This window comes from Protopterus annectens, chromosome 6.part0 (genome assembly GCF_019279795.1).
Source record: "Protopterus annectens isolate FY-2018-M chromosome 6.part0, PAN1.0, whole genome shotgun sequence".
Classification (NCBI taxonomy): domain Eukaryota; kingdom Metazoa; phylum Chordata; order Ceratodontiformes; family Protopteridae; genus Protopterus; species Protopterus annectens.
The window spans coordinates 874948642-874973193 of record NC_056737.1 but is presented as its reverse complement, the minus strand read 5'-3'; the positions used below and the strand labels follow the sequence as shown (position 1 = coordinate 874973193).

General features: G+C 46.1%; 1 protein-coding gene across 1 annotated transcript in view; it reads left to right on the top strand.

Annotated features, from left to right (window-relative positions):
- DYNC1H1 (dynein cytoplasmic 1 heavy chain 1) overlaps positions 1–24552 on the top strand; it is a 3754902-nt gene that overhangs the window by 296249 nt on the left and 3434101 nt on the right. Inside the window, exon 10 of the mRNA XM_044073590.1 lies at positions 2377–2387. Within this exon, the coding sequence (XP_043929525.1) occupies positions 2377–2387 (11 nt within the window). The remainder of the gene's footprint in view (positions 1–2376; positions 2388–24552) is intronic.

The following is a 24552-nucleotide window of genomic DNA, read 5'->3' as shown; positions in this document are numbered from 1 at the left end:
TTCATACCCTCTATGCTGGATGGCAATGGACCTCTGGAATGTGGCCCTGAGCTTCAACATTCAGTTACAAGCAATATTTGTACCAGGAAAAGAAAATATACTAGCAGACATCCTAAGCAGAACTACCACGGATGCCCACAAATGGATGCTACATCCAGACATCTTCAAATCCATTACAGAGAAATGGGGACTACCAGAAATAGACTTATTCGCATCCCCACACAACCACCAATTGAAAGATTCTGCACGAGGGCATACCACCCACTTGCTTGGAAGGTGGACTCCCTATCTTTCAGTTGGAAAAACCTGAAAGCATATGCATTCCCACCTCTTCCTTTGATGCACAAGGTGCTATTGAAGATCAAAGAAGACCGTCCAAGGATCATCCTGATAGCTCCAGACTGGCCGAGGCAGCATTGGTACCCATTACTGAGGAACATGTCTCGGGAACAAATATGGCATCTGCCCCTAGTTCCCTTACTGTTAACACAGAACAACTTCAAAACCCTGCATCCAAACCTGAAAACAATGCAGCTGGCTGCCTGGAACATTGCATAAGACAAAATAACCCTGATTTATCTCAAAGGGTTAAAGACATTATCTTGGAGGCTCGCAGACCCTCAACAAGAAAAACTTATTCAGCAAAATGGAAAAGATATCTCATTTGAAGTGCAACAAAAGGAGTAGATGCATCAGTGGCAAACATAGCTAACATCCTGGAATATTTAGCACAGCTTTTCCACAATGGTCTGTCTTACTCCTCCATTAAGATTCATGCATCAGCAATTTCAGCAGAATACAACATGGATCCTCCAGTCTTTTCTCAACCTCTACTCAGACAGTTTCTCAGAGGAATTAAAAATGTAAAACCACCAAGGAAACCACCATTGCCTACATGGGATTTGAACTTTGTGTTAGAAAAGTTAACACTTCCCCCTTTTGAACCAGCAGCAACAGCAGAATTACAGTACTTATCTTGGAAGACTGCATTCCTGCTTGCAATCACTTCAGCTAGAAGGGTTTCTGAATTACAGGCATTAATGGCAGTACAGCCCTTCCTTATCTTCCATCAGGATAGAGTGTCCATGAGAACTAATCCTACTTTATGCCAAAAGTGGTCTCCAGAGTATCTTTAAACCAAGCAATACACCTGCCAACATTCTTCCCCAACCCACAGAACAGGGGGGAAAAGATTGCTGCATACCTTGGATGTACACAGACAATTGCGCTACTACCTGGACAGAACCAAGAACTATAGAAAAACTGACCAGCTTCTGGTAGCATATGCCACAGGAATGGAAGGAAAAGCAATTTCAAAACAAACAATCTCAAAATGGATAGGAAATTGCATTAGATTTTGTTACTCTTTTCATGGAAAGGCAACTCCAGAAAACATCAGACCTCATTCCACAAGGGCTACAGCCACTACTACAGCTTTCTTACGAGGAGTGGCTACCAAAGACATTTTAGAGGCTGCTACTTGGAGCTCCGTGAATACATTTGCCAAGTATTATAATCTGCCTTTATACTCCAGATCCCGAGCAGGTTTTGCCACTGCTGTTTTGCAAGGGATCTTAAATACACCATAAACTCTTACTGCTTCCTTAGTGCCTCCTCCCCCAGTTTGGCTATGGTATTCTACCCATTTGTAAGGACTGCAGATGCATCCTTGAAGGACATAGTACAGTTTTGTACCTACCATAAATGTAGATGTCAGAGAGGTATGCATCTGCAGTCAGGATTACCCACCCTCCTTCCCCTCTGTGGTACTCCTAGGGTATTTGCCCACCTTGTAGCTAGCTGGGGGAATCTATTATGGTGTATTTGTTTGTATATATGTATATACATGTTTATCTCTATTTGTTCTCTATTGTTTGGAAACATTTGCATTTTATCCAAATTTAGCCTTCCTAGAGGGCACCTGGCATCTGGGGCAAGAAACACTGAGGAAAATGGCGTCGGCTGATGCCTTTATACCCGCAGAACTGCAGCTATGACGTCGGGTGAAGTGCGACATCAGCCGAGGCCAGACCCAGACTTTGGAATCCGGCTGACCGAAGGGCTGCCTGAGGCCAGGACAACCCATTTGTAAGGACTGCAGATGTATACCTCTCGGACATCTACATTTATGGTAGGTACAAAACTGTACTTTATGCTGATTGGATTGGAATTGAATGACTTGAATAGAGAGAGAATGAATACATATGTGAATGCAAAAGTGTGTGTGGAGAGAATGTGCAATCTGATGCAAACTGAGCGAGTGACATTTCAGCGTTTTGACATATTTGGTTTGACTTGATGTTCTACACGTTTCACTATTGCAGTCATTACATTTGGGTTATCTGCTTGCAGGTAGCCCTCAGTTGGTCTGATTAGCAAAGTCTTGGGTCGGTTGCTGTTCCTTCTTCCATGACGTCAGGTTGTCAGGGTTATAAAGCATGCAGCCAATGCCATCACATCAGTCTGTCTTGCCGTGCAGTGCCCGAAGCAAAAGCAGTTCGCAAGTGCCGGTTGGCCGACTTCTGAAATTTTCATTTTAGAGTTTCAGAACCAAAGTCTTCAACTAAAGCTAAGTACCCTGTTGGGGAAACTTTCTTGCTCCTTACCGATGTCAGTAAAAGTTAATAATTGCATTACTTGTGGAAAGCAAATACCTCAAAGATTTTCATTTGTACTGTATTCCTTGCCTAGGCCCTGACCACGATGTACCTTGTTGTCGGGTTTGTGCTTTGATTTAATCAGTGCACTGTCCATCGTCGGTATATTTTTGCCTCTAAATATTTCGGTTCTCTGTTTAATTATCCAGAAATGTTGTCTGATAGCCATCCCACTACCGGGATTCCAAAAAAATGCAATGATAAAGACAGACAGGCTGCAGAGGTCCAAAACTGCCGACAACGCTTCTAAGCCAGTCGCCAGTTCGCTGGTACTCAGTGAGGTGCTTTTGCAGCCCCTGATGCCAGGTACTTCTGATTCACAGGCCTCTACGGAGACCCATTCGGAATCGGGTATGCTGCGAGATGCTTCAACTATGGAACCCGTGGATGTCTCTACCTTCGATGGGTCTGGAGCCGCTGTGCAGGCACCGGCTTCTGAGGGGAGTATTCAGGCCTACAGACTTGCATTTTAAACTGACGTCTCCTTGATTTAGGCCTAAATCTCGAACCGTGCCTAAGAAACCGACTGCCAGGCTGCATGCTCAGACCTCTATGCCTAAAAACAAAAATGGCTGAAGATCTTATAACTTTAAGCAGGGGAAGCCAGCCAGCCCCCTTCTTAGAGACCTAGGACTGAAGTTCTTTATGAATCTTCTGACCAGGATTCTAATTTTTCTGATTCTTCTGATCTGGATTTTCCTCTATCTACTTATGAGGATTCTGATGCAAAGGACTCTATTCCCTCTGCTTCCCCTCCAGAGGATTTTTCTTTTGGTGAAACCTTACATACTCTTGGGGAGCATTTCCACCGGGCAAGCCAGGATTTTTCTGATTCAAAAAAGAGGCTTGTGGATTTCTTACTCCTGCCTCAGCATAGGCCTTTAGGGTGCCTTTTCAGAATCTAGTTTGGCCCCTGATTCTTTACCTCCTGCTCCCAGAAAACCTCACTTATATTACAGGGTTCCTGATTCTCACAAGTTTCTTTTTAAAAATCCTATTGCGGCTCCAGAGACTATTTCACTAGACCCAAGGGCATTAAGGCTTCTACTGCTAAAATTCCTACCCCTTCTGATAGAGACTCCAGGGAAGCTGGATAGATGAGGTAAGAAGGGTTACACTTCAGCAGCCTTGGCTATTAGGGCTTTAAACTGCCAGTTTCATATGTTAAATTATCAACAACATGTTATTGGGTTTCTTAAACAGAAAATGATGATTCCTGACTGTGCTGAAAATAAAGAATTACAGGATTTAATGCATTCTTCTGAACAGGTTGGTAAACATACTTTGCAATGTGGATTTGATTCATTAGAGGCCTCTTGCAGGCTTGCTGTTACTCGGTCTGTGCTCAGAAGGCATGCTTGGCTTAAGGAGCAATATTTGCCTGATCATGTTGAAGCTAAATTGTTGGATGCTCCCTTAAATCAGGACTGCCTGTTTGGCAACAAAGCCGAGGAAATTCTTAAAAAGATGGAAGATAAATCTGTGCAAACTGTTAAGATTTCTTGCAAGTTCCTACTCCTAGATTTAGTAGGCATTGGCCCTCTAAGAATTGGTCCTTTCCAGCCCCTTCCAGGTCTTGTCAAGCCAAACCCAGACACAGCAGAAACCCCAGATTTCAGTCCCAGGGGACACGAGACTAAGCAGTGGGGGATGTCCGCACCCAAATCTGGGAGTAGTAAGACTCCCCCCTATGGAAAACTGTTTCAATGACTTGCTTTCAAAACTTCCAAGCACTTGACAGCTGAATGCTCCTTTAGGCGGAAAGATTGGTCTACAGGCCAAAAACTGGGAACTCGTCACCCAGGACAAATGGGTTTTAAATAGTGTCCCAAGGATACAGATTTCACTTCCACACGTTACCAACACCAAGCGGGTGGCCAGATCTACCCCCAAATCAGTGGACAGAGGCCCAAAATCAAGTTCTCTCCCTTAAGCATGGGGGCTATTCAGTTAGTACCAGAAGAGAAAAAGGGACAAGGTTTCTATTAAAGACTTTTCCTGGTACCCAGAAAAGGCAATACATGGCGTCCTATCCTGGACCTTTCTACTCTAAAGACCTTTCTGGTGATTCCAAAATTCAAAATGCTGACTCTTCACCAGCTGCTTCCTATGCTAGGCAAAGATACATGTTTGGCAACACTAGACTTAAAAAGCATACCTGCACATCCCCATCAGGGAGTCTTGCAGAAGATACCTACGCTTCAGGGCAGGCTACATGCACTATCAATTCTCTGCACTGCCCTTTGTCTTATCTACTGCGCCCAGGGTATTCACAAAGTGCCTAGCTCCAGTCATTGCATTTTGCAGGCAAAGAAATATTCAAATATACCCATACCTGGATGATTGTTTAATTCAAGCAGAAAGCCAGGACATAACTTTAGAATCATCTGGCCTTTGTTCAAAGGGTGATGACTTGTCTGGGGTACACCATAAACTAAAAGAAATCACACCTGGTACCCTGTCAAATGCAACTTCCCAAATGACTTTTTTCACACCAGAGAAACTGATTAATTTGACAACCTACTTCAAAGTGGCCACAAAAAACAGCTATCTGCAAGGCAAATACTGCAAGTCCGTGGGGTTCATGGCTTCTGCATTCTCCTAATTCCATATGCAAGGCTGCATATGAGGAAAGTACAATGGCATCTCAAAAGCCTATGGTGTCAGCATTCACAGGATCTAGAAGCAATGATTCCTATCATACCTTGCCTGCACCTTGAGTTCCTTTGGTGGGCAAAAGCCTGCCACCAAAACAGGGGACTACCATTCATGCTAACTCTGCTGACCAAACCTTAACAGACGCATCAGACTATGCATGGGGGGCTCACCTGGCAGGGAAATGCATTCCGGGCAAATGAAACCCAAGTCAAATGCACCTGCACATAAATCAAAAGGAAATGTTAGCTGTACAGAATGCTCTGACAGCCTTAAAGGACCACATTCTTCCAGGACAACTAATGGTAAAGACGGACAACACCACTGTCATGTGGTACATAAACAAGCAGTGTGGGGGGTACACATTCTTACCCCCTCTGCAGGCTAGCCATGGCATTGTGGAACACAGCCTTGAGCTACCAAGTGAATCTACAAGCTCAATTCCTGCCAGGAAATCTAACTACACTGGCAGACGGACTAAGCAGAAACCTCATGGACCCACACGAGTGGAAACTGGAACCAAGGATTTTCACCATGTTGACAAGCAAGTGGGTGAGCCCAGAGATAGACCTGTTTGCCTCTCCTCAGAAGCATCAATTGGACAAATTTCGCACAAGGATTCCCCACAAGCTAGCTTGGAAAGTGGATGCTGTATCCTTCAGTTGGAAAAAACTAGCAGTTTATGCCTTTCTTCCTCTGCCTCTACTCTCCAAGGTACTACTAAAGATCAAATAGGACAAGCCAAGGACGATTTTAATTGCACCAGACTGGCCACGCCAACACTGGTGTACCCCCTCTTGCGCAGTGTGTCACGCTTGGCCTTATGACACCTGCCTCAGACTCCTTCCCTGTTGTCTCAGCCGGAGAACCAGATTCTGCACCTTCAGCTGCAAACCCTGAACCTAGCAGCCTGGCTAATTTACCTAATCTCTCTTGTACCATCCCTCAGTAAATCAGTGATGGATATCATTTTAGAGGCAAAGAGGCCTATGACTCAAAAATCTTATGCTGAAAAATGGAAAACATTTTGTGCCTGGAATCTGTCTCAAGGGATGAGCGCAGCAGTGCCCAATTTACCTGAGATGCTTCATAAGGGCTTGTCCTTTTCCTCCTCCAAAATTCATGCCTCAGCCATTTCAGCACAGAGCCTCCTCTCTTCTCTCATCCACTACTCAAGCAGTTCCTCAGAGGGGCCAAAAATTTAAGGCCACCCAGGAGAGCTCCAACCTTAATTTTGCCTTTGAGAAACTCACTCTTCCTCCTCTGAAGCCAGCTGCTACTGCAGATTTAAAATTCCTTTCCTGGAAAACAACTTTCCTTTTAGCAATCACTTCTGCAAGAAGGGTATCTGAATTACAGGCCCTTGCGGCATTGGAGCCTTTCATCATCTTTCTTGCGGACAGGGTGTCCCTCAGAACCAGTCCCTCCTTCATGCCCAAGGTGTGGTATCCAGTGTGGTTCTTAATCAGTCCATTAATTTGCCTACCTTCTTTTCTAACCCACAGAACAAACTGGAACGGGTACTGCACTCAAGCACAGACAACTTAGATTTTATTTGGACAGGACTAAACCTCTAAGGAAATCTGAACTGCTGGTGGCATTTGCTGCAGGGACAGAGGGTAAGGCTATTTCAAAGCAAACCATTTTAAAATGGATAGGCCACTACATTCATTTCTGCTATAAGAACCATGGAAAACCTATCCCACAGGGCATCAGACCCCATTCAACCAGGGCTGCATCTACCTCCACAGCCTTTCTCAGGGGCGTTCCTACCAGGGACATCCTAGAAGCTGCTACCTGGAGTTATGTGCATACTTTCACCAAGCATCATCATTTGCCAATTTTCTCTAAATCCAGAGCTGGCTTTGCCACTGCAGTCTTGCAGGGTCTTATAGCTGGTCCTAATTCTATTTAAATTCCTGTTTCCAACCTTAGCTTTGGGAATCTACCCAAATATAATGACTGCAACAGTGAAACATTAACATAGTACATTTATGTACACTTGCCATAAATGTAGATGTTAGTGTATTCACTGTTGCAGTTCTGGTTACCCTCCCTCCAGCCCCCTTTCTTCTTTTGTCTGTACCTCTACTCTACTCGCCCTTACTATGCTCAAAAAGCTTTTTGGTGTATTTGCTTTTTTGTTGGAGGTATATCCGTGTAATTATAGATTTGCTTCCCATTAGAGGGGCACCTGACATCTGGGGCAAGAAAAAACGATGTAATGGCGTCTCCTGCATGTTTCATACCCCTCGTGACCTGATGTCATGGAAGAAGGGACAGCATCCGACGCAGGACCCAAGACTTTGTTAATCAGGCCAACTGAGGGCTACTGCAAGCAGATGACCCAAATATAATGACTGCAACAGTGGATACACTCTAACATCTACATTTATGGTAACTGTACACAACTGTACTTTTAAAGATTGGTAGGAGAGAAGATGGTTAAATTAAATGACCTATGTGTTACGATGGAAAAAGCAGGAGATTATGAACTGCAGACAGGTAGAGTTGCTAGGGGTCGCTTTAACCTGAAGGTGGATTTTGAAGTGAGGTTGGCTTGCATCTGTAAGTATTGCTGGAGCTCAGAAAAGTGTTTTGCTGTATTTCTGAACATTTTTGCTAACTTGAAGTTTTAACTGGGCAAATTTGTTAAGAACTAAGTTTATCATTGGGAGACACTACAGACCAATATTCATTGTGGGTTTGCTTGTACTCTGTTTATCTCAGCAGGATCTAGCTCATGCAGCTGCTGCCACAATGATGTCTGCTTTTCTGCAGATGTAACATACTGAGTGTCCTTTGTGCTGTTTTAGCAGTACTCCTCTGGACTGTGTGCCTTAAGCTGTTTTATTGCTGGGAGTCCTAGTGTTTACTGTTTCTGTGGGAGGGCAACATTTGAAATGATTACTCAGACGCAATTCTGTAGATGTCCTTCAAGGATGCATCTGCAGTCTTAACAAATGGGTTGTCCTGTCGTCAGGCAGCCCTTCGGTCGGCCGGATTCCAAAGTCTGGGTCTGGCTTCGGCTGGTGTCGCACTTCACCCGACGTCATTGCGGCAGTCATTCGGGTATAAAGGCATCAGCCGACGCCATTTTCCTCAGTCTTTCTTGCCGCGTGGCGCCCGAAGCAGAAGCTGTTTGCAAGTGCCTGTCGGTCAGATCCAGAGATTACTACTACCGAATACTACTTCGAAGACTTCTATAAAGCTAAGTACCCCGTTGGGGACTCTTTCTTGCCTCAGCCGATGTCAGAGAAAGTTAATAACTGTTTATCTTGTGGGAAACAAATACCTCATAAAGATTTCCACTCCTATTGCATTCATTGTTTAGGCCCAGACCACGACGTAGCAGCTTGTCTAGCCTGTGCTTCTTTTAACCGACGGACGCTTAGACGTCGGTCGGACTTTGCTGAACAGATATTCGGCTCCGATTTTGCCTACATTATGCCGTCGGATCCTCCGACTACGCAAATTACCAAAAAACGCAAAGAAAAGGACCGACACTCGCGGTCCGCGGTTTCGGCCGAAACCGCGGTTAAGCAAACCACGAGTGTCTCTGTTTCGGCCGAAACCGAGCAAGCGGTTCTTTCTTCTGCCGATAACATGCCTTCTACCGAGGCCTCTTCTAACCTGGTAGAGACGGCTTCTGAAATCCAACCTTCTGTTGCGGTTTCACAGGATTTATCAGACACCATTCCCCTGGATGTTTCAACCCCTGCACGTGGAGCTGCTAGGCCTCCTCCAGCTATGTCTATTAAGGCCTTTGCCAGGGCTAAAGCAGCCAAAACTTCAAAACCTGTGCCTGCCAAGCCCCCTTCTCACAGGCCCAGCTCCAGCTCACACATGCTTTCTTTGGCTGAGGATCTCATCTCTTTAATCCGTGGAGCCCAGCCTCATCCTGACAGGGCCTCTCTCCCTCCTCCAGAAAAGAGACCTAGAGCAGAGCCCCCTGAGCCAGTATCCGCAGATGATTCTTCTGATGACTCAGAACATTCAGACCCTCCTGAGGCTTCTTATTCTCCTTACGAAGACTCTGATGCTGAGGAGTCTATCCCTTCAGCCTCTCCTCCTGAGGAATTTTCCTTTGGGGAAACCTTGCATGCTATGAGGGAACAATTTCAGTGGCAGGGCCAAGATTTCTCAGACTCTAGAAAAAGGCTAAGGACCTTTCTACATTTGCCACAACATAGACCTTTAGCTGTACCTCCAGTTCTTTCTGTTGTTGATGATGCATTTAATGATGCTTGCATTGCTCCTGATTCCTTACCTCCGGCTCCTGCTAAGCCCGATAGGTACTACAGGGTCCCGGACACTCATCACCACTTATATAAGGCTCCTTTTGCAGACCCAGAGACTATCTCCCAGGGCCCTAAAGCTGTAGCAGCTACTTCTTCTAAAAACCCCCTCCCCTCTGAAAGGGAATCCAGGTCCTTAGAGAGATGGGGTAAAAAAGTTTACACCTCTGCTACTTTGTCAGCTAGAGCTTTGAACTGCCAATTTCATATGATTCAATATCAAGAGTTTATGCTTGACCAGTTGACTAAAAAGCTGTCCTCTGAAGAATCTTTAGATAAAAGTATGTTCAGGAAATGGTACATAACATACAGCAGGTTAGTAACCATTCTTTAAAATGTGGCTATGATGCACTGGAGGCTTCCTTTAGATCAGCCATGACTGGCACAGTTATTAGGAGGCATGCATGGCTGAAAGAACAGACATTACCAGACCATGTCAAATCAAAGCTTTTGGATGCACCTATGGACAAGGTCAATTTATTTGGTTCCCCTGCACAGCAGGTACTAAAAAAGATGGAAGAGAAAGCAAAATCTGTACAAACAGTGAAAGATTTCCTACAAGTTCAACCTCCAAGGTTTAGCAGGAACTGGCCCTCCAAGAATTGGTCCTTTCCAGAATCCTCTAAGCCACAGAGAGGCAGGAATAGGTGCTCTAGAGGCAGAAACCAATCCAGGGGTGCCTACAGGGGTCGCCAGTGGCAGGGTAACAACCAACGAGGCACGGATACAGCCACCACCACTACAACAAGTCAATCACACTGACTTGGCGGTGGTACCGCCTACCAGGGAACAACTACAAGCACCCTTGGGCGGAAAGCTAACTTTATTTTCAAGAAACTGGCACTGCATTACAAGAGAAAAATGGATTTTGCAAACTATAGACCAAGGTTACAGGTTACATTTTCATACTCTACCAGAAAAGAGAGGAATGCCAAACCTACCACCTACTCAAAAGACAAGCTCTAAAGCAAATATCTCAATTGTTAAAAATGAGAGCTGTGGAAAAGGTGCCACCTATGGAACAAGGAAAGGGATTTTACTCCAGACTCTTCCTAGTTCCAAGGAAAGAAAACAAATGGAGGCCTATTCTAGACTTGTCCGCATTAAACACATTCATTATTGTTCCCAAATTCAAAATGCTGACCCTACAGCAGCTTCTTCCCATGCTGGGCAAGGAGTCTTGGCTGGTAACTCTAGATCTCAAGGAGGCATACCTGCACGTCCCCATAAGACCAATTTGCAGAAGATACCTCTGATTTCTTGCAGGATCAGAGCATTATCAATTCTCAGCATTGCCTTTTGGCTTATCTACTGCACCCAGAGTGTTCACGAAATGCCTGGCATCAGTAATAGCTCATTGCAGACTTCAGGGGATTCAATTCTATCCCTACCTGGACGACTGCCTGATACAAGCGGACAACAAAAACAAACTAACAGAAGACTTACAAAGAGTCATCTACCTGCTGCAAGCCCTGGGATATACAGTCAATACAAAAAAAGTCAAGGCGGATTCCATCCCAAAGAATAACTTTTCTGGGTGCAGAACTGGACACATCAAAACAAATGACATTCCTAACTGCAGAAAAGAAAGAACAACTTCCTCTCTACTTCTTGGCATTAACAAAGCAGAACCATCTCACTGCAAGAAAAGTGCTACAAGCTCTAGGCTTCATGGCATCCTGCATAATACTGGTCCCTCATGCCAGGCTGCATATGAGAAAGCTACAGTGGTACCTGAAGAATTTGTGGTCCCAGCACAAGCACAGCCTAGAAACCAAAATTCCAATGATCCCATGCCTGAAACAGGAGTTCCTATGGTGGGCTCAGGCCTGCCAATCAAACACAGGATTGCCCTTCTGCAAAACAGACCTCGGATGGGGGGCACACATGCTGGACAAGTGCATTCAAGGCCTATGGACTCAAGACCAGCTGCATCTGCACATAAATCTAAAAAAAATGATGGCAGTGAAATTGGCAATCCAGGCATTCAGACCTTTTCTCCAAGAAGGCCAGTTGATAAGGACAGACAACACCACAGTTATGTGGTACATCAACAAACAGGGAGGCACACACTCATACCCTCTATGCCGGCTGGCACTGGACCTATGGGATGTGGCTCTGAGCTGCAACATTCAGTTACAGGCAATTTATGTACCAGGGAAGGAAAACATTCTAGCAGACATATTAAGCAGAACTGCAACAGATGCCCACGAATGGATGCTGCATCCGGACATCTTCAAAACCATCACAAGAAAATGGGGATTACCACAAATAGACTTGTTTGCATCCCCATCCAATCACCAGTTGAAGAAATTCTGCACAAGGACTTACCACCCACTTGCTTGGAAGGTGGACTCCCTTTCTTTCAGTTGGAAAAGCCTGACAGCATACGCATTCCCACCACTTCCTTTGATGCACAAGGTACTTCTGAAGATCAAAGAGGAACGTCCGAGGATCATTCTGATAGCCCCAAACTGGCCAAGACAACATTGGTATCCGCTACTGAGGAGCATGTCCAGGGAACAAATATGGATGCTGCCCCTGATCCCATTACTGCTAACACAGAACAACTACAACATCCTGCATCCAAACCTAAAAACTCTGCAGTTAACTGCCTGGAACATTACATAACAGCAGTTAACCCAAATTTATCCCAAAGGGTTAAAGACATAATCCTGGAGGCTCGTAGACCTTCCACAAGAAAGAATTATGCAGCAAAATGGAAAAGATATCTCATCTGGAGTACTGCAAAGGGGCAAGATGTGACACTGTTGAACATAGCCAACATCCTGGAGTACTTGGCAGACCTCTACCATACAGGCCTGTCCTATTCTTCCATCAAGATACATGCATCAGCTATTTCAGCAGAATACAGCTTGGATCCTCCTGTCTTCTCGCATCCTCTGCTCAGACAGTTTCTGAGAGGAATTAAAAATGTAAAACCTCCCAGGAAACCTCCATTGCCAGCATGGGACTTGAATTTTGTACTAGAAAAACTGACTCTTCCTCCTTTCGAACCAGCAGCAACAGCAGAATTACAATACTTATCCTGGAAGACTGCTTTCCTGCTAGCAATAACTTCAGGAAGAAGGGTCTCTGAACTGCAGGCATTAATGGCAGTGCAACCCTTCCTGATCTTCCATCAAGATAGTGTCCATGAGAACAAATCCTTCATTTATGCCTAAGGTGGTATCCAGAGTTTCTTTAAATCAGGCTATCCACCTCCCTACATTCTTCCCCAACCCACAGAACAGGGGAGAAAGGCTCTTGCATACCTTGGATGTACACGGACAATTGCGCTACTATCTGGACAGGACAAAAAACAATAGAAAGACTGACCAGCTTCTGGTAGCATATGCAACAGGGAAGGAAGGAAAACCAATTTCTAAACAGACAATCTCCAAATGGATAGGAAATTGCATTAGATTTTGTTACTCCTACCATGGAAAGAAAACTCCAGAGAACATCAGGCCTCACTCCACAAGGGCTACAGCCACTACCACAGCTTTCTTACGAGGAGTGGCTACCAAGGACATTATAGAGGCTGCTACTTGGACCTCCGTGCATACATTTGCCAAGCATTATAACTTACCTCTATACTCTAGATCCCGTGCTGGTTTTGCCACTGCTGTTTTGCAAGGGATCCTAACTACTCCATAATCTTTTCTCATTTCCTCCTCCCCTAGTTTAGCTATGGTATTCTACCCATTTGTTAAGACTGCAGATGCATCCTTGAAGGACATAGTACAGTTTTGTACCTACCATAAATGTAGATGTCCGAGAGGAATGCATCTGCAGTCAGGATTACCCACCCTCCTTCCCCTCTGAGGTACTCCTAGGGTATTTGCCAATCTTCAGCTAGCTTGGGGGGATCTATTATGGTGTATTTGTTTGTATATATGTACATACATACTTATTTTGTGTGTTTGCTCTCTACTATTTGGAAACTTTGGCATTTATCAAAATTTAGCCATCCAAGAGGGCACCTGGCATTTGGGGCAAGAAACACTGAGGAAAATGGCGTCGGCTGATGCCTTTATACCCGAATGACTGCCGCAATGACGTCGGGTGAAGTGCGACACCAGCCGAAGCCAGACCCAGACTTTGGAATCCGGCCGACCGAAGGGCTGCCTGACGACAGGACAACCCATTTGTTAAGACTGCAGATGCATTCCTCTCGGACATCTACATTTATGGTAGGTACAAAACTGTACTTTTTACATCCTCCATGAGGAGTGTCTGTTCAGTTTGTCACTTTCTACTGAAATTTTGAAATCCAAGCAGCCCTTATAAAGCTCTAATTTCTTTAACCAAACAAAATTCTTTAACTGCAGTTTCACATGCATTCATGTCCCTTGGTGGTGACATGAGGAATATCCAGTCCTCCTGTATTCACCTGTGTGGCTGTGGGGGGGGGGTGCCGCTGAAACTAAAACACGTCCACCAGTGCCAGTTAAACTTTGAGGATTCAATTCTTGCATGATAAAACTGGTCAGCTTGTACTACATCTTTCTTTTACGGATGTCATTCTACTTTGTGCGGTAGCCATCTGGCCTTCCATTCATACATTTTCAAGGTACAGCAGACCATCTAGTTTGCAGAAATTATAGATTTTCTTTATACTGATCACTGCTGCAGTAGTAGCCTTGGATGTACAAGTTATATCCTGCCAAGGATATATACAGCAGGCCAGGGCACCTTTCACTTGTTTGAACCATTAGACCGCTCTAGCTAAGCTTCCTAAAAAAGCAGGTTTGATTGCCAAGCCTTACAGATCTTTGCTAATGCTGAACAGAGTGCTTCTCTACTGCTTTGGAGTATGTGTGTTTGGCTTGTGGTGTTCCATTGCTTTGTTGAAAGGTTCCCTTTTGGGGGGGTGGGGGTACTTCAAATTAAGTCTCTGTTCTGATTTTGTCAATTTTCATTCATTCCTCTGCAATTGGGTTCAGATCCGACTTGGCCACTTTATACCTCAGATCTTGTTTGCTGCCTTTGTGTACAAAAGTGGTCACTGGTTCTACAGCTTTAGTGTATTTGTGGTTTGAAGTAAGATGTGTATTTATTATATTTATCTTTAGATAAGTTGTATGTTACTCCTTATCCTTTATATACATTTCAGTGTCTTCCTAGTTTACCGTTGTTAATTTTTTTGAGGTATACCCTTGTGGTAATCTTATTTGCTATTTCTGGTAATCCTGTTTTTACTTCACACAAAAGAAAATCTTTTATTTCTATTACTGTACTTAATTTTTCTGTTTCAGTATGGCTGAATAAACTTTGGGTTTCAAGAAATGCAAAGGTTGTGGCCCTAAAATACCTCTATCCTGATGCACATTATTCCTGTGTGTATTACTTAGGTCCAGCTCATTTAAGAGTTGTGCTACATTTGTAAGGCCTTCAATCCACTAGCCTTAGTAGACCTGCAAAAGTAAACTGATTTTAAAAGGTTTGACTATTGACTACTTCCTTTTTGGAGACTATTTGGAGCTCAGACCTCTAAAAATTTGAAAGTGTACTTTGGATCCTTCAGGTCCTCCACTCAGCTCTCCTCCTTGCAAGGTGTCTAAGTGTTTAGATCCAACTTCGTTGGATCCAAAGACTAATTCCTCGATTCCAGTGGAATTTGATAACAGATCCACATAATCAGATCTGACACTCTGAGCCAAGGAAGCTCCCTAGGACTCGTTATGCATTATCTCTAGATCCTGTTCCTTCCCATCTACCATTATCCTTCCTGGATAGATGCCGTCATTCTAGGACCCTTTGCCTCTCATGTCCTCTAGGAGTCTGACCAGAAGCAGATGTGGATAGAATGATGAGGAAATTTCACTCTGCAGAAAATCAGATAAGAGTTCTCCTGGCCCCTACCCCATCGGGTCTGGAGACCTTCACTAGTACTACTCCACCTGTTTTGGTTCCTCCCCGATCTGACCTGGATCTGAGGCTCCCAGAACTGGCTAATCTGAATATTGTAGTATATTTGGCTCTGATGCCTACTCTGAGTGGACTGGCTCTGTGCGTGTCTGAGCCAGTTGACTTTTAGAGCTGTAGCGCCATTACTGTGCGTGAGGTGTTTGGAATCTGCTCTGAAGTTGTCTAAGCAGTCTGTCCCTCTGAGCTTTGGCTTTGGGCAGCTCTGTTCCAACCTTGTCCTCTGGTAGGCTGCCTTTGGGTCAGAGGGAGACTTCTGTCCAGAAGCATCTCTTTGCTGCGTTGAGCTTCTCTTCCCCAGGGCATTTTGCCTTTGAGGTGGTGGACAGAGTAGAGTCCTCGCTATCTGTAGAGTAAGGGTGATCCCCTGCCCCGATCAGCCTTCCCAGTCTCGTATGTCTGTGCCTTGAGCCTCAACACTGTACTGCACAGGGACAGCCAGCCCAAAGTCTAGTAGGGTGTGGAAGGAACCAGACTCTTAAGCTGATCTCGGAGACAAGATAGGATCTAGTCACTACCGAAAGGAGAATTCTGGAGCAAATGAGTACGAGTAGATGCCATGGTCGTAGCGGCAGCCATCAAGAATGAACATGCAGAGCTGAGTTCATCTGTCCATCCTCCTGAAGGGGGGGGGGGAGAGTCCAGGGCTTTGGACACATTTGGTAAGTGTATATGCTTCAGCGATGCTTGGACTTAGTTCGCTGAATTGTTCACTTCATTAGACTTCCGAGGGACTTGTTTAAAGAATTTTCCAACTCCCCTTCTTGCACCATTTCTTCTGAGGCAGAAAGGTCTATTGCCTCAGTTTCCTACCCTACAGTCCATCTCAAATTTGTCTGAGGCTCATTTCTCATTCATCTGAAGGTACCTTAAGTGTGGTGGGTTCAGGATTTCCTTTAGGAGATGTGCTTGGAATGCTCCTGTGTGACTATAAGGAGCACTTGGTGCTTAGTCAGTGCTCCCTTTGACAGAAATTGTTTGGCCCCAAGGTTAGATATGCTCTCTCCAGGTGTGAGTAGGATGGTAAGACCCTGTTTTCCGTGAGAGTACGTTTTTCGATTCCTCAAAGAACCTTCTCTAGGAGTCAATAAGGTGGTCGAAAAAATGTGGTTGAGCAAATCCCATGGTACACACAGAGATCCCTCAGGGGTAGGGGGGAACTCTAATTGAAGATGCTGTCTGCTTGAACAGAGGTCTCCAGAACCAAGGATCTAGGTACACTTTCTCTGACAGGTACTACCAGGGATTCTGAAAGGAGAAGGCAGTCAGGGTCATCTGTCCCCGCACCATCGAGCCTAGCTAGACATTGCAAAAGATTTTTGTGTGCAGTGGATTATTTACAGAGGTTATGTAATACCCTTTTCTCTACCCCCCTTAACAGTAAACCAAATTCCCCAATGTTCCACCCAGTCAGAGGAAAGCTGCTCTAAGAAGTAAAAAAGCTGCTAGGAAGTCATCCAGGCCCCCTGACCAGAAGTATTGAAATTAATGTCCTTCCATTCTCTTATTGCAGTATTCTTGCTGTGGGATCCTCTGGCTCAGGCGACCCAAACTTCAGCTCCTATGCAAAAGCACAAGTCTGGTTGCTGGTAGTGCGTTGGATGTCAAACGCAGGGCCATAAACCAGGGGCCTTAAATGTGATGTCTGCATGCACAGACCTCAGAACGGTTCTGCTGCAGTTGAACGTCAAATCGATCGCTTTGCTCTGCTGTCTTCAGAACTTCTAAAGTTAAGTACCCTGTTGGGGAAACCTTATTGTTATTGGTTATTGAGCTTTGGTTGTTTGTTTAATTAGCCGATTTCCACTTGGAAGGAGAAATGTAGGTGTGGACGTCTAATTCTGCACAGACTCCCATGAACTTTGTTCTGTTTAGGCTGGGAACGCTATCATCTCACCTGTAGCATCTGCCAGTCATTAATTCCCAAAACTCTATAAAGTCATCTGGCAGCCCTCAATTTATATCTAGAAAACTAAAGGTAAAAAAGGCTAGCTTTACAAATGGATCTGGAGCCACCTAAACAGAAGGCCAAAGTTACTAGGCCTACCACTTCTGTTCCTCTGGATGCCTCACCAAACACCGATGTATGGGTTGAGGGACGTCTGCTAGAACCGGCACCTTCAGCGACTACCCTCGAGGAAGCCGCTTCTGAAGCATCTGTAGGCACGTCCTCTGAGGTTATTCAGTTGTCTGCTACTGCCAAGATGAAAGGGGGGAACCTGACTCCACAGGACGGCCATCTACAATCCAGGAATCTGAAACCTCACCCATAGGCCAGATCCCTGAAACTAGGCATTCGGCTTCTACCAAATCAACCCCCAAAAAAAAAAAAAGACTAAGCATTTTACCTGCTCCTTCTGAGGAACAGTCTGACTGGCAGTCCTTTTTACCCAGTGCTTGCTGCAGGCCTTCATGGCCCTTATGCCCTCAGCATCCACAACAACCACATTGCTTGTGCTAAGTCCCATGCCAGCCTCAGCTACCCCCCCCCCCCCCCCATCCCCGGAGAAACTATTACTGAAACGAGGGAGGACTTTAAAATGGGATACTGCTGAGATGACTGAAATTCAAAAAAGGTATTTTGAGTTGCTCCAGGTGAAATCACTCTTCCATCAGCTATATCTCCTCTGATTCCAGCATACATAAATGCATTTGCATCAGCCTCAGACTCCTGATTCACAACCTCCTGCTCCCAAGAGACCTGCCCATTTTTGTAATGTGTCTGATGAGCACAAGTTCTTGGAAAAGTCCCCTTTGGCGGATCCTGCAGTTATAGCATTGACCCTTGACAAGCAGTCCAGACATTCTTTACCCCTCACTCTTGGCTTCAGACAAGGATAGAAAGGTATTGGACAGGGTGGGGAAGATGTATACTACTTCCACTCTAAAATTTAGGTGATTACCAGAACCACAATGTCAGATTTGCCCTAGATTAGGTTTTTCAGGATTCATCCCTACTGTCCTCGTTGCCTGACTCCCCAAACAAGACTCAAATAGCATCTAAGCTGTCCCTGGCTTCTCAGGTAGCCAGACACTCCAAGTGCAGCTATGATGCAGCTGAGGCCTCTGCAAGATCTGCAGCATCAGCTTCTGTTTTACGCAGATATTCATGGCTTAGTATACTATAGCCCCTGCCTAAAGACTTTAAGACTAAAATTTTGGATGCACCCCTGGATAATAAATTCCTGTGTGGCAAACAATCTGCTGATCCATTTAAAAGCCTCCAGGAGAAGAGTAAGGAACTCCAGGAACTGAAACACTTATTGGTCTCTGTATTGCCTACATTTTATAGGAATTACCCTGCAAAGACCTCCTTTGTCAGGAGACTCCCTGCCCCAGCCTTCTTTCTCTCCTCCAGACCTAGAAAAGGGTTCAGGAAACCAACCTCCCCTAGGGCAGCCACCAGTCAGCCCCCCAACAGCCCTTTCAGAACAGAAATAATGGATGACTGCCTCAGCTGCCTTCCTCTCTCAAATTGCTTCTCACTGTCTTCCCCCTCTGGAAAGAAGTTACTTAAGACCACTGTGTCCTGACAGTAGTGGAAAAGGGGTACTTCTTGTCTTGGCAGGAAAAACCCTTTCCACTAGGCAATCCCCTTCCACCCAAGAACCAGCTACATGTAATCCCACAGATTATACAGTCCCTTTTTGCTCAAGGGACCATAGAACCCACCCCCCAGGCCAAGAAAGAAAAGGATTCTATTCCAGGTTTTTCTTGGTACCAAAAAAGGACGGCCCTTGGAGGCCCATCCTGAATCTGGAAGGAAGTTACTTAAGACCGCTGTGTCCTGACAGTAGTGGATAAATGTTTCAGGTCCTGGAGTTTCTTACCTGGAGTTTACTTCCTAAACCTCTTTCTGAAGGTCTGTTATGTAGTCCAGTCTCGCCTACATTCTTACCCGTGGGTTCGGAGCTGAACCTTGGCTCCGATGCTGCCATACTCCTAGCTCGAAGTCTGTCAATTGGCTGGGCTAAGAGGTATCCCATGCCGCACTGCTCACTTTCCCCAGATCTCATTTGCTGCTTATAAAGCTCAGAAGTGGTCTCGCTCTTGGCTGTGGCCAAGTATAACCTTTTGTCGTCTTTGACTAAAATTTTGCTCCAAAAGCGCTAGGTGTGTGTGGTGTTGGTTTGTGGAAGCTGTTTTGTGCGGCCTTTGTGGCTTTTGTCTTACTTTTTGTCTGGTATCCCGTCAGCTATCTCCCAAAGGGCTAGGCTAGGCCCGTTTCAGGTAGAGGACCTAGTCCTTCCTTGGTTATCTGTTTTCCTTTCTGTGTTTTTTGTTTTTAGGTACCCATCCCCTCTGGGCTAGGGCCGTTTAAGTCAGAGGGCCTAGTCCTTCCCCTTGTTTTTCCTTTCAGGCCCATTTTGAGTTAGAGGTCCTTGTGTGGTGTCTGTAGTTTATTAGATTCTAGTTCCCGTGCTTTTTGCTGGTGTCAGTTTTACTGTTGTGTTGTGTATAGTTTTCTGCCGACCATGTCTAAGGATACAAAAGAACATAAGCCTTCGGGCTTTAAGAAATGTAGTAAATGTGGGTACAAGATGTAGATTACTGATGGGCACTCTGTGTGTGTTTGGGGGCTATACACCTTCAGGAGTCTTGTGCGTTCTTTCACGCATTCAGCCCTCATGTTCTTCAAGAAAGGAAGAACAAACTAATTCTAAAGGGACTACTGAAACCCTCCTTCGAGGAAGATTTGGAGAGTTCTTCTAGTGCTAAGTCCTCTCCCTCTAAGAGACAAAACATCCAAAGCAAAAACTATCTCCGGCTCAGTCTATATTATCAGAGCCTCCGGAGAAAGTTACTAAGTCTACTGTGGCATCCTCTGCTCCACTGTCTTCGGTGCCGAAGGAAGTTTGTGAATAGACAGAACCTACATCGGCTCCCAGCCTCTCTTTGACCAAGATACTAGCTCAGAGCCGGTCTCCAATTTTTAGACCGGTTTCTCATCCTTGCAGGTCTCCTGAGAGGAGGTCTGTATCTCCTACCTTGTCCTCTAGGTCCAGTCTGCTCCGGAGCCCATCACCCATCCTTCGTTGACAGATCCTCCTCTGAGCAAATCTTAGCCTTCTGAGCCAGAGTGGTCGGTGCTGTCTGATGCCTCTAGTTCAGCTCCGATAGCCCATCCTGGCTTATCGGCTCCGATCTTGGCTCCGACCCCATCGGCTCTGTCCACAGGGTCCAGGACTCATGGTACCTTGGTCGGACCAGAGGGGGAGGTTTCGGGACACTGTTAGGCTCCTAGCCTCCCTCTCTGTGCTTCCGCTCGGGTGAGCCTGACCCTTGCTTTGGCTTAGGACCTTGTCCCTTCTGCTCCGAGGTCTTCCACGGTTGGTTGATCTTCGGAGCTGGGGGGACCAGCTTTTGAGGTTATGCGGAGCATGCTGGCCATGTCCTTGGTTCCATCATACAGCACTGACACTGTACCCTCTCCAGCTCAGATATCAGTCTCTGATCGCCCCCTATCTTCGGACAGCAGAGACCCAAGGCCTCAGGATACCTCCATGAGTGGTCCCCAAATTTCTGAGGGCCCCCCAGAGTTTTTACCTGAGGAGCCACCCAGAAAAAGAACGTGCAACAGGAAGCACATAGACTCCCTGGAAGAGTCTCTCACGTCGGACACTGACCTCAAGGAATCTGAGGGGTTCCCCAAGTCGTCCTCTGAGGATATCTTTCTCTGATATCCTAGAGATCTTGAAGCAGAGAGGCGACTGGCCCTCAAAACCCCCCACCGAGGAGTCGTCTGTGTTCCTGAAGGCCTTTGAGGCTCAGCCCACCACCTCCTGAGTTTCTCCACCCTTCGAACCCCTGGATCTGGTTTGTCTAAGGATGTGGGAAACTCCTGACACTGTGGAACCAGTCCCCAGGAGACCCAACAAATTTCTGTCCACCCCCGCTGACAGAGTTTCTCACGAAGGGCGTTCCAGTAGATGCCATGGTGGTGGCAGCGGCCACCAAGAAGGAACTGGCTGAGACTTCATCTACCGTCCATCCCCCTAACAAGGAGTCTAGGACCATGGACCGGTATGGGAAGTGTATGTTTTCTTCAGCGGCCTGTACTCTGTGGTCGCTGAATTGCTTGTCACATTTTACACGGCTCCAAAGAGATCTCCTGAAAGCTTGGAGATTCTGTGCAGGGTAATGTTTGACGCAGTGGCTCCGAAAGCCGACACTCCGATGTCTACTCTAAATTCTATTGCTAACTCCTCCATGAGGCTGATCTCTTACACAGCCGAAGGAGCGAGTAGGGCAATGAGTTCCGAAGTTTCTCTCAGGAGGCACTCCTGGATGCGCCTCTAATTTCGCAGAGGCCTTCAAGTCTACATTCACCAACGCCCCGTTTGATGGTTCCTTGTTCGGAACAAAGGTGAAAGACACTCTCACTAGGTGCAAGCAAGAGGGAAAAACTCTGTCTGCCATGGGAGTCTGTTTTTCCATGCCTTCTAGACCTTATCCCAAGGTCCAGAAGAGTGGGAAAATTTGGTTCAAGAAATCGCAGAGGTTTTTTTGACGCACAAAGTGAATTCCCCCTCCAGAGGCAGGGGAGGGGGTGGTAATTCAGGTAGACGCCGCCCTAGAAGCAGAGGAGGTCCGCATAACCAGGGAGACTGTGATTCCTTTTGTGGTTCTCCCTACCAGCGCTCCTGATGGGAGGCCCGACTGTGCTTTTCCGGAGCCAGTCTGGGGTTGCATTTCACTATACCCAGAAGCCTGGCAAAATATCACCCAGGACCAATGGGTATTAAAAATAGTTTCCGGAGGATATCACCCCCCCCCCCCCCCCGGATCAAAAGAATCCCAGATGTTCCACCCAATCAAAGGGATTCCGCAGCTTCAGAGATTATAAAGCTGCTAGAAAAAGGAGCCATCCAGCATGTCCTCTGACCAGATTGGATTAGGGACCTACTCCAGATTCTTTTTTGTTGCCGAAAGGAACAGGGGACCTGAGGCCCATCTTGGATCTCAGCCACTTGAACCTCCAAGTGAAGAAGTCCAAGTTCCGAATGGTCACGTTGCAATCTATTCTCCCATTGTTGGGAAAAGAAGTGTGGATGTGCTCCATCGACCTCAAGGATGTTTACTACCATATAAAGATGGACAGGGCATCCAGAAGTCACCTGTGCTTCCAGCTGAGAGCCAGTCATTTTCAATTTTGTACCCTGCCCTTTGGTCTCACAACAGCCCCCAGGGTGTTTACCAAATGTATGGCAGTGGTGACTACTCACTTGAGACGTCAGGGATTCCAAGTGTTTCTGTACCTGGACGACTGGCTCCTTTCTGCCACCACCAGGCATCTGCTACTACAGACCAGAGATGCCACTATCGAGCTGTGTCAACAATTGGGCACCACTTTAAACTGGGAAAAGTCTGCCTTGTTGCCCTCGCAGCGTGTCACCTTTGTAGGCGCCGAGTTAGACACTGTGCTCATGAGGGTGTTTTTACTACAAGAAAGGTTTCAGGGTTTGCAACAGGTGTACATGTTGCTCCCTCAAAAAAGTGAATGCAAAACGGCCCTCAAATTGTTAGGGGCAATGGCTGCAACAATTATGCTGGTTCCTCTGGCGAGGCTACACATGAGGCTTTTTCAGTGGCTACTCTTTGCCCAGTGGTCTCTACAACATCTTCTGCTTTCTCTTCTTATAATGATCACAGACAAGTGCAAGCAAGATCTACGCTGGTGGCTTCACACCAGCAACCTCAATGCGGGAAAACCCTTTGTCCCATCCCCTCCTGTTGCCACAGTGCCCATGGATGCCTCCCAGATGGGAGGGGGGGGGGCATTATCTCGGCATGACAGTCCAAGGCACTTGGCAGGAACATGAGATACATCTGCATAATCAGTATCTTGGAGATGAGAGCAGTGCTACTAGCATTGAAAGCACTTCAGAGTTTTCTTCCTCTCGGGACAATTGCGATCCACTCAGACAATATGTCTGTTTTATGGTATCTGAACTAACTGGGAGGAACCAAGTCGTACTCCCTTTGCAGAGAGGCCATTCGAGTGTGGCAGTGGGCAGTGTCTTCCCAACGTTTTCTTGTAGCAACGCACATTCCGCGGAAGTCCAGCGTGATTGCCGACAGGTTGAGCAGAGCTATTCTGATGCCTCACGAGTGGTCCCTGAACAGTCTAGTTGCGGAGCAGATTTTCCGCGGATAGGTCACAGCAAGGCTGACCTCATTTGTCAGTCCCCTCAATACCAAGTGCAGCAGCTACTTCACCCTTATCCCCCCTCAGGGAGAGTCACCCAGGGATGCTCTAGTTCACAACTGGCCCTCCGGTCTACTTTATGCCTTCCCGCCTGTTCCTCTGCTGACCAAGGTTATTCAGAAAGTGCAATCCTTGGGAAGCAAAATGATTCTGATTGCTCCACACTGGCCTCGTCAAATTTGGTTCCCTTTTCTCCATCCCTATCTCATGGACACCCCCTGGATTCTGGACCCACAGCCAGATCTACTGACTCGTATGTCAGGGCAGTTCCATCCCTCTCTTCAGACCCTCCGGTTGACAGCCTGGCTACTCCACTTCCATCACTAGTCAGGATTCATCATTTTTCTCCGGAAATGGTTCATATTCCGTCTTCCCATAAGCCTTCGACCAGAAAGATTTATTCCAGTAAATGGAAAATATTCTCCATCTGGGCTCAGGCAAGAGAAATTGATCCTTATGCAGCTCCAATTTCTTCAGTTCTGGAATTTCTCTCCATGCTTTTTAATCAGGGGTCAGCAGCCGTGACCATTAAAGTATAGTTGGCCACTATTTCCATTTTTCACGTCACTAATGAACCCAGTCTAATGGCGCATAGACTTTGTAAGGCATTCTTGAAGGGCACTATGCTGCTTCGCCCTCCAGTCTTTGACCCAGTCATGCCTTGGGACCTACATTTTCTGCTACAATGTCTCACCTCTTCCACCTTTGAGCCTGCAGCTACTTGTGAACTGAAATATTTGACTTGGAAAACTATCTTTTTGGTAGCCATCACTTCAGCTAGACGTCTCGGAGCTCCAAGCTT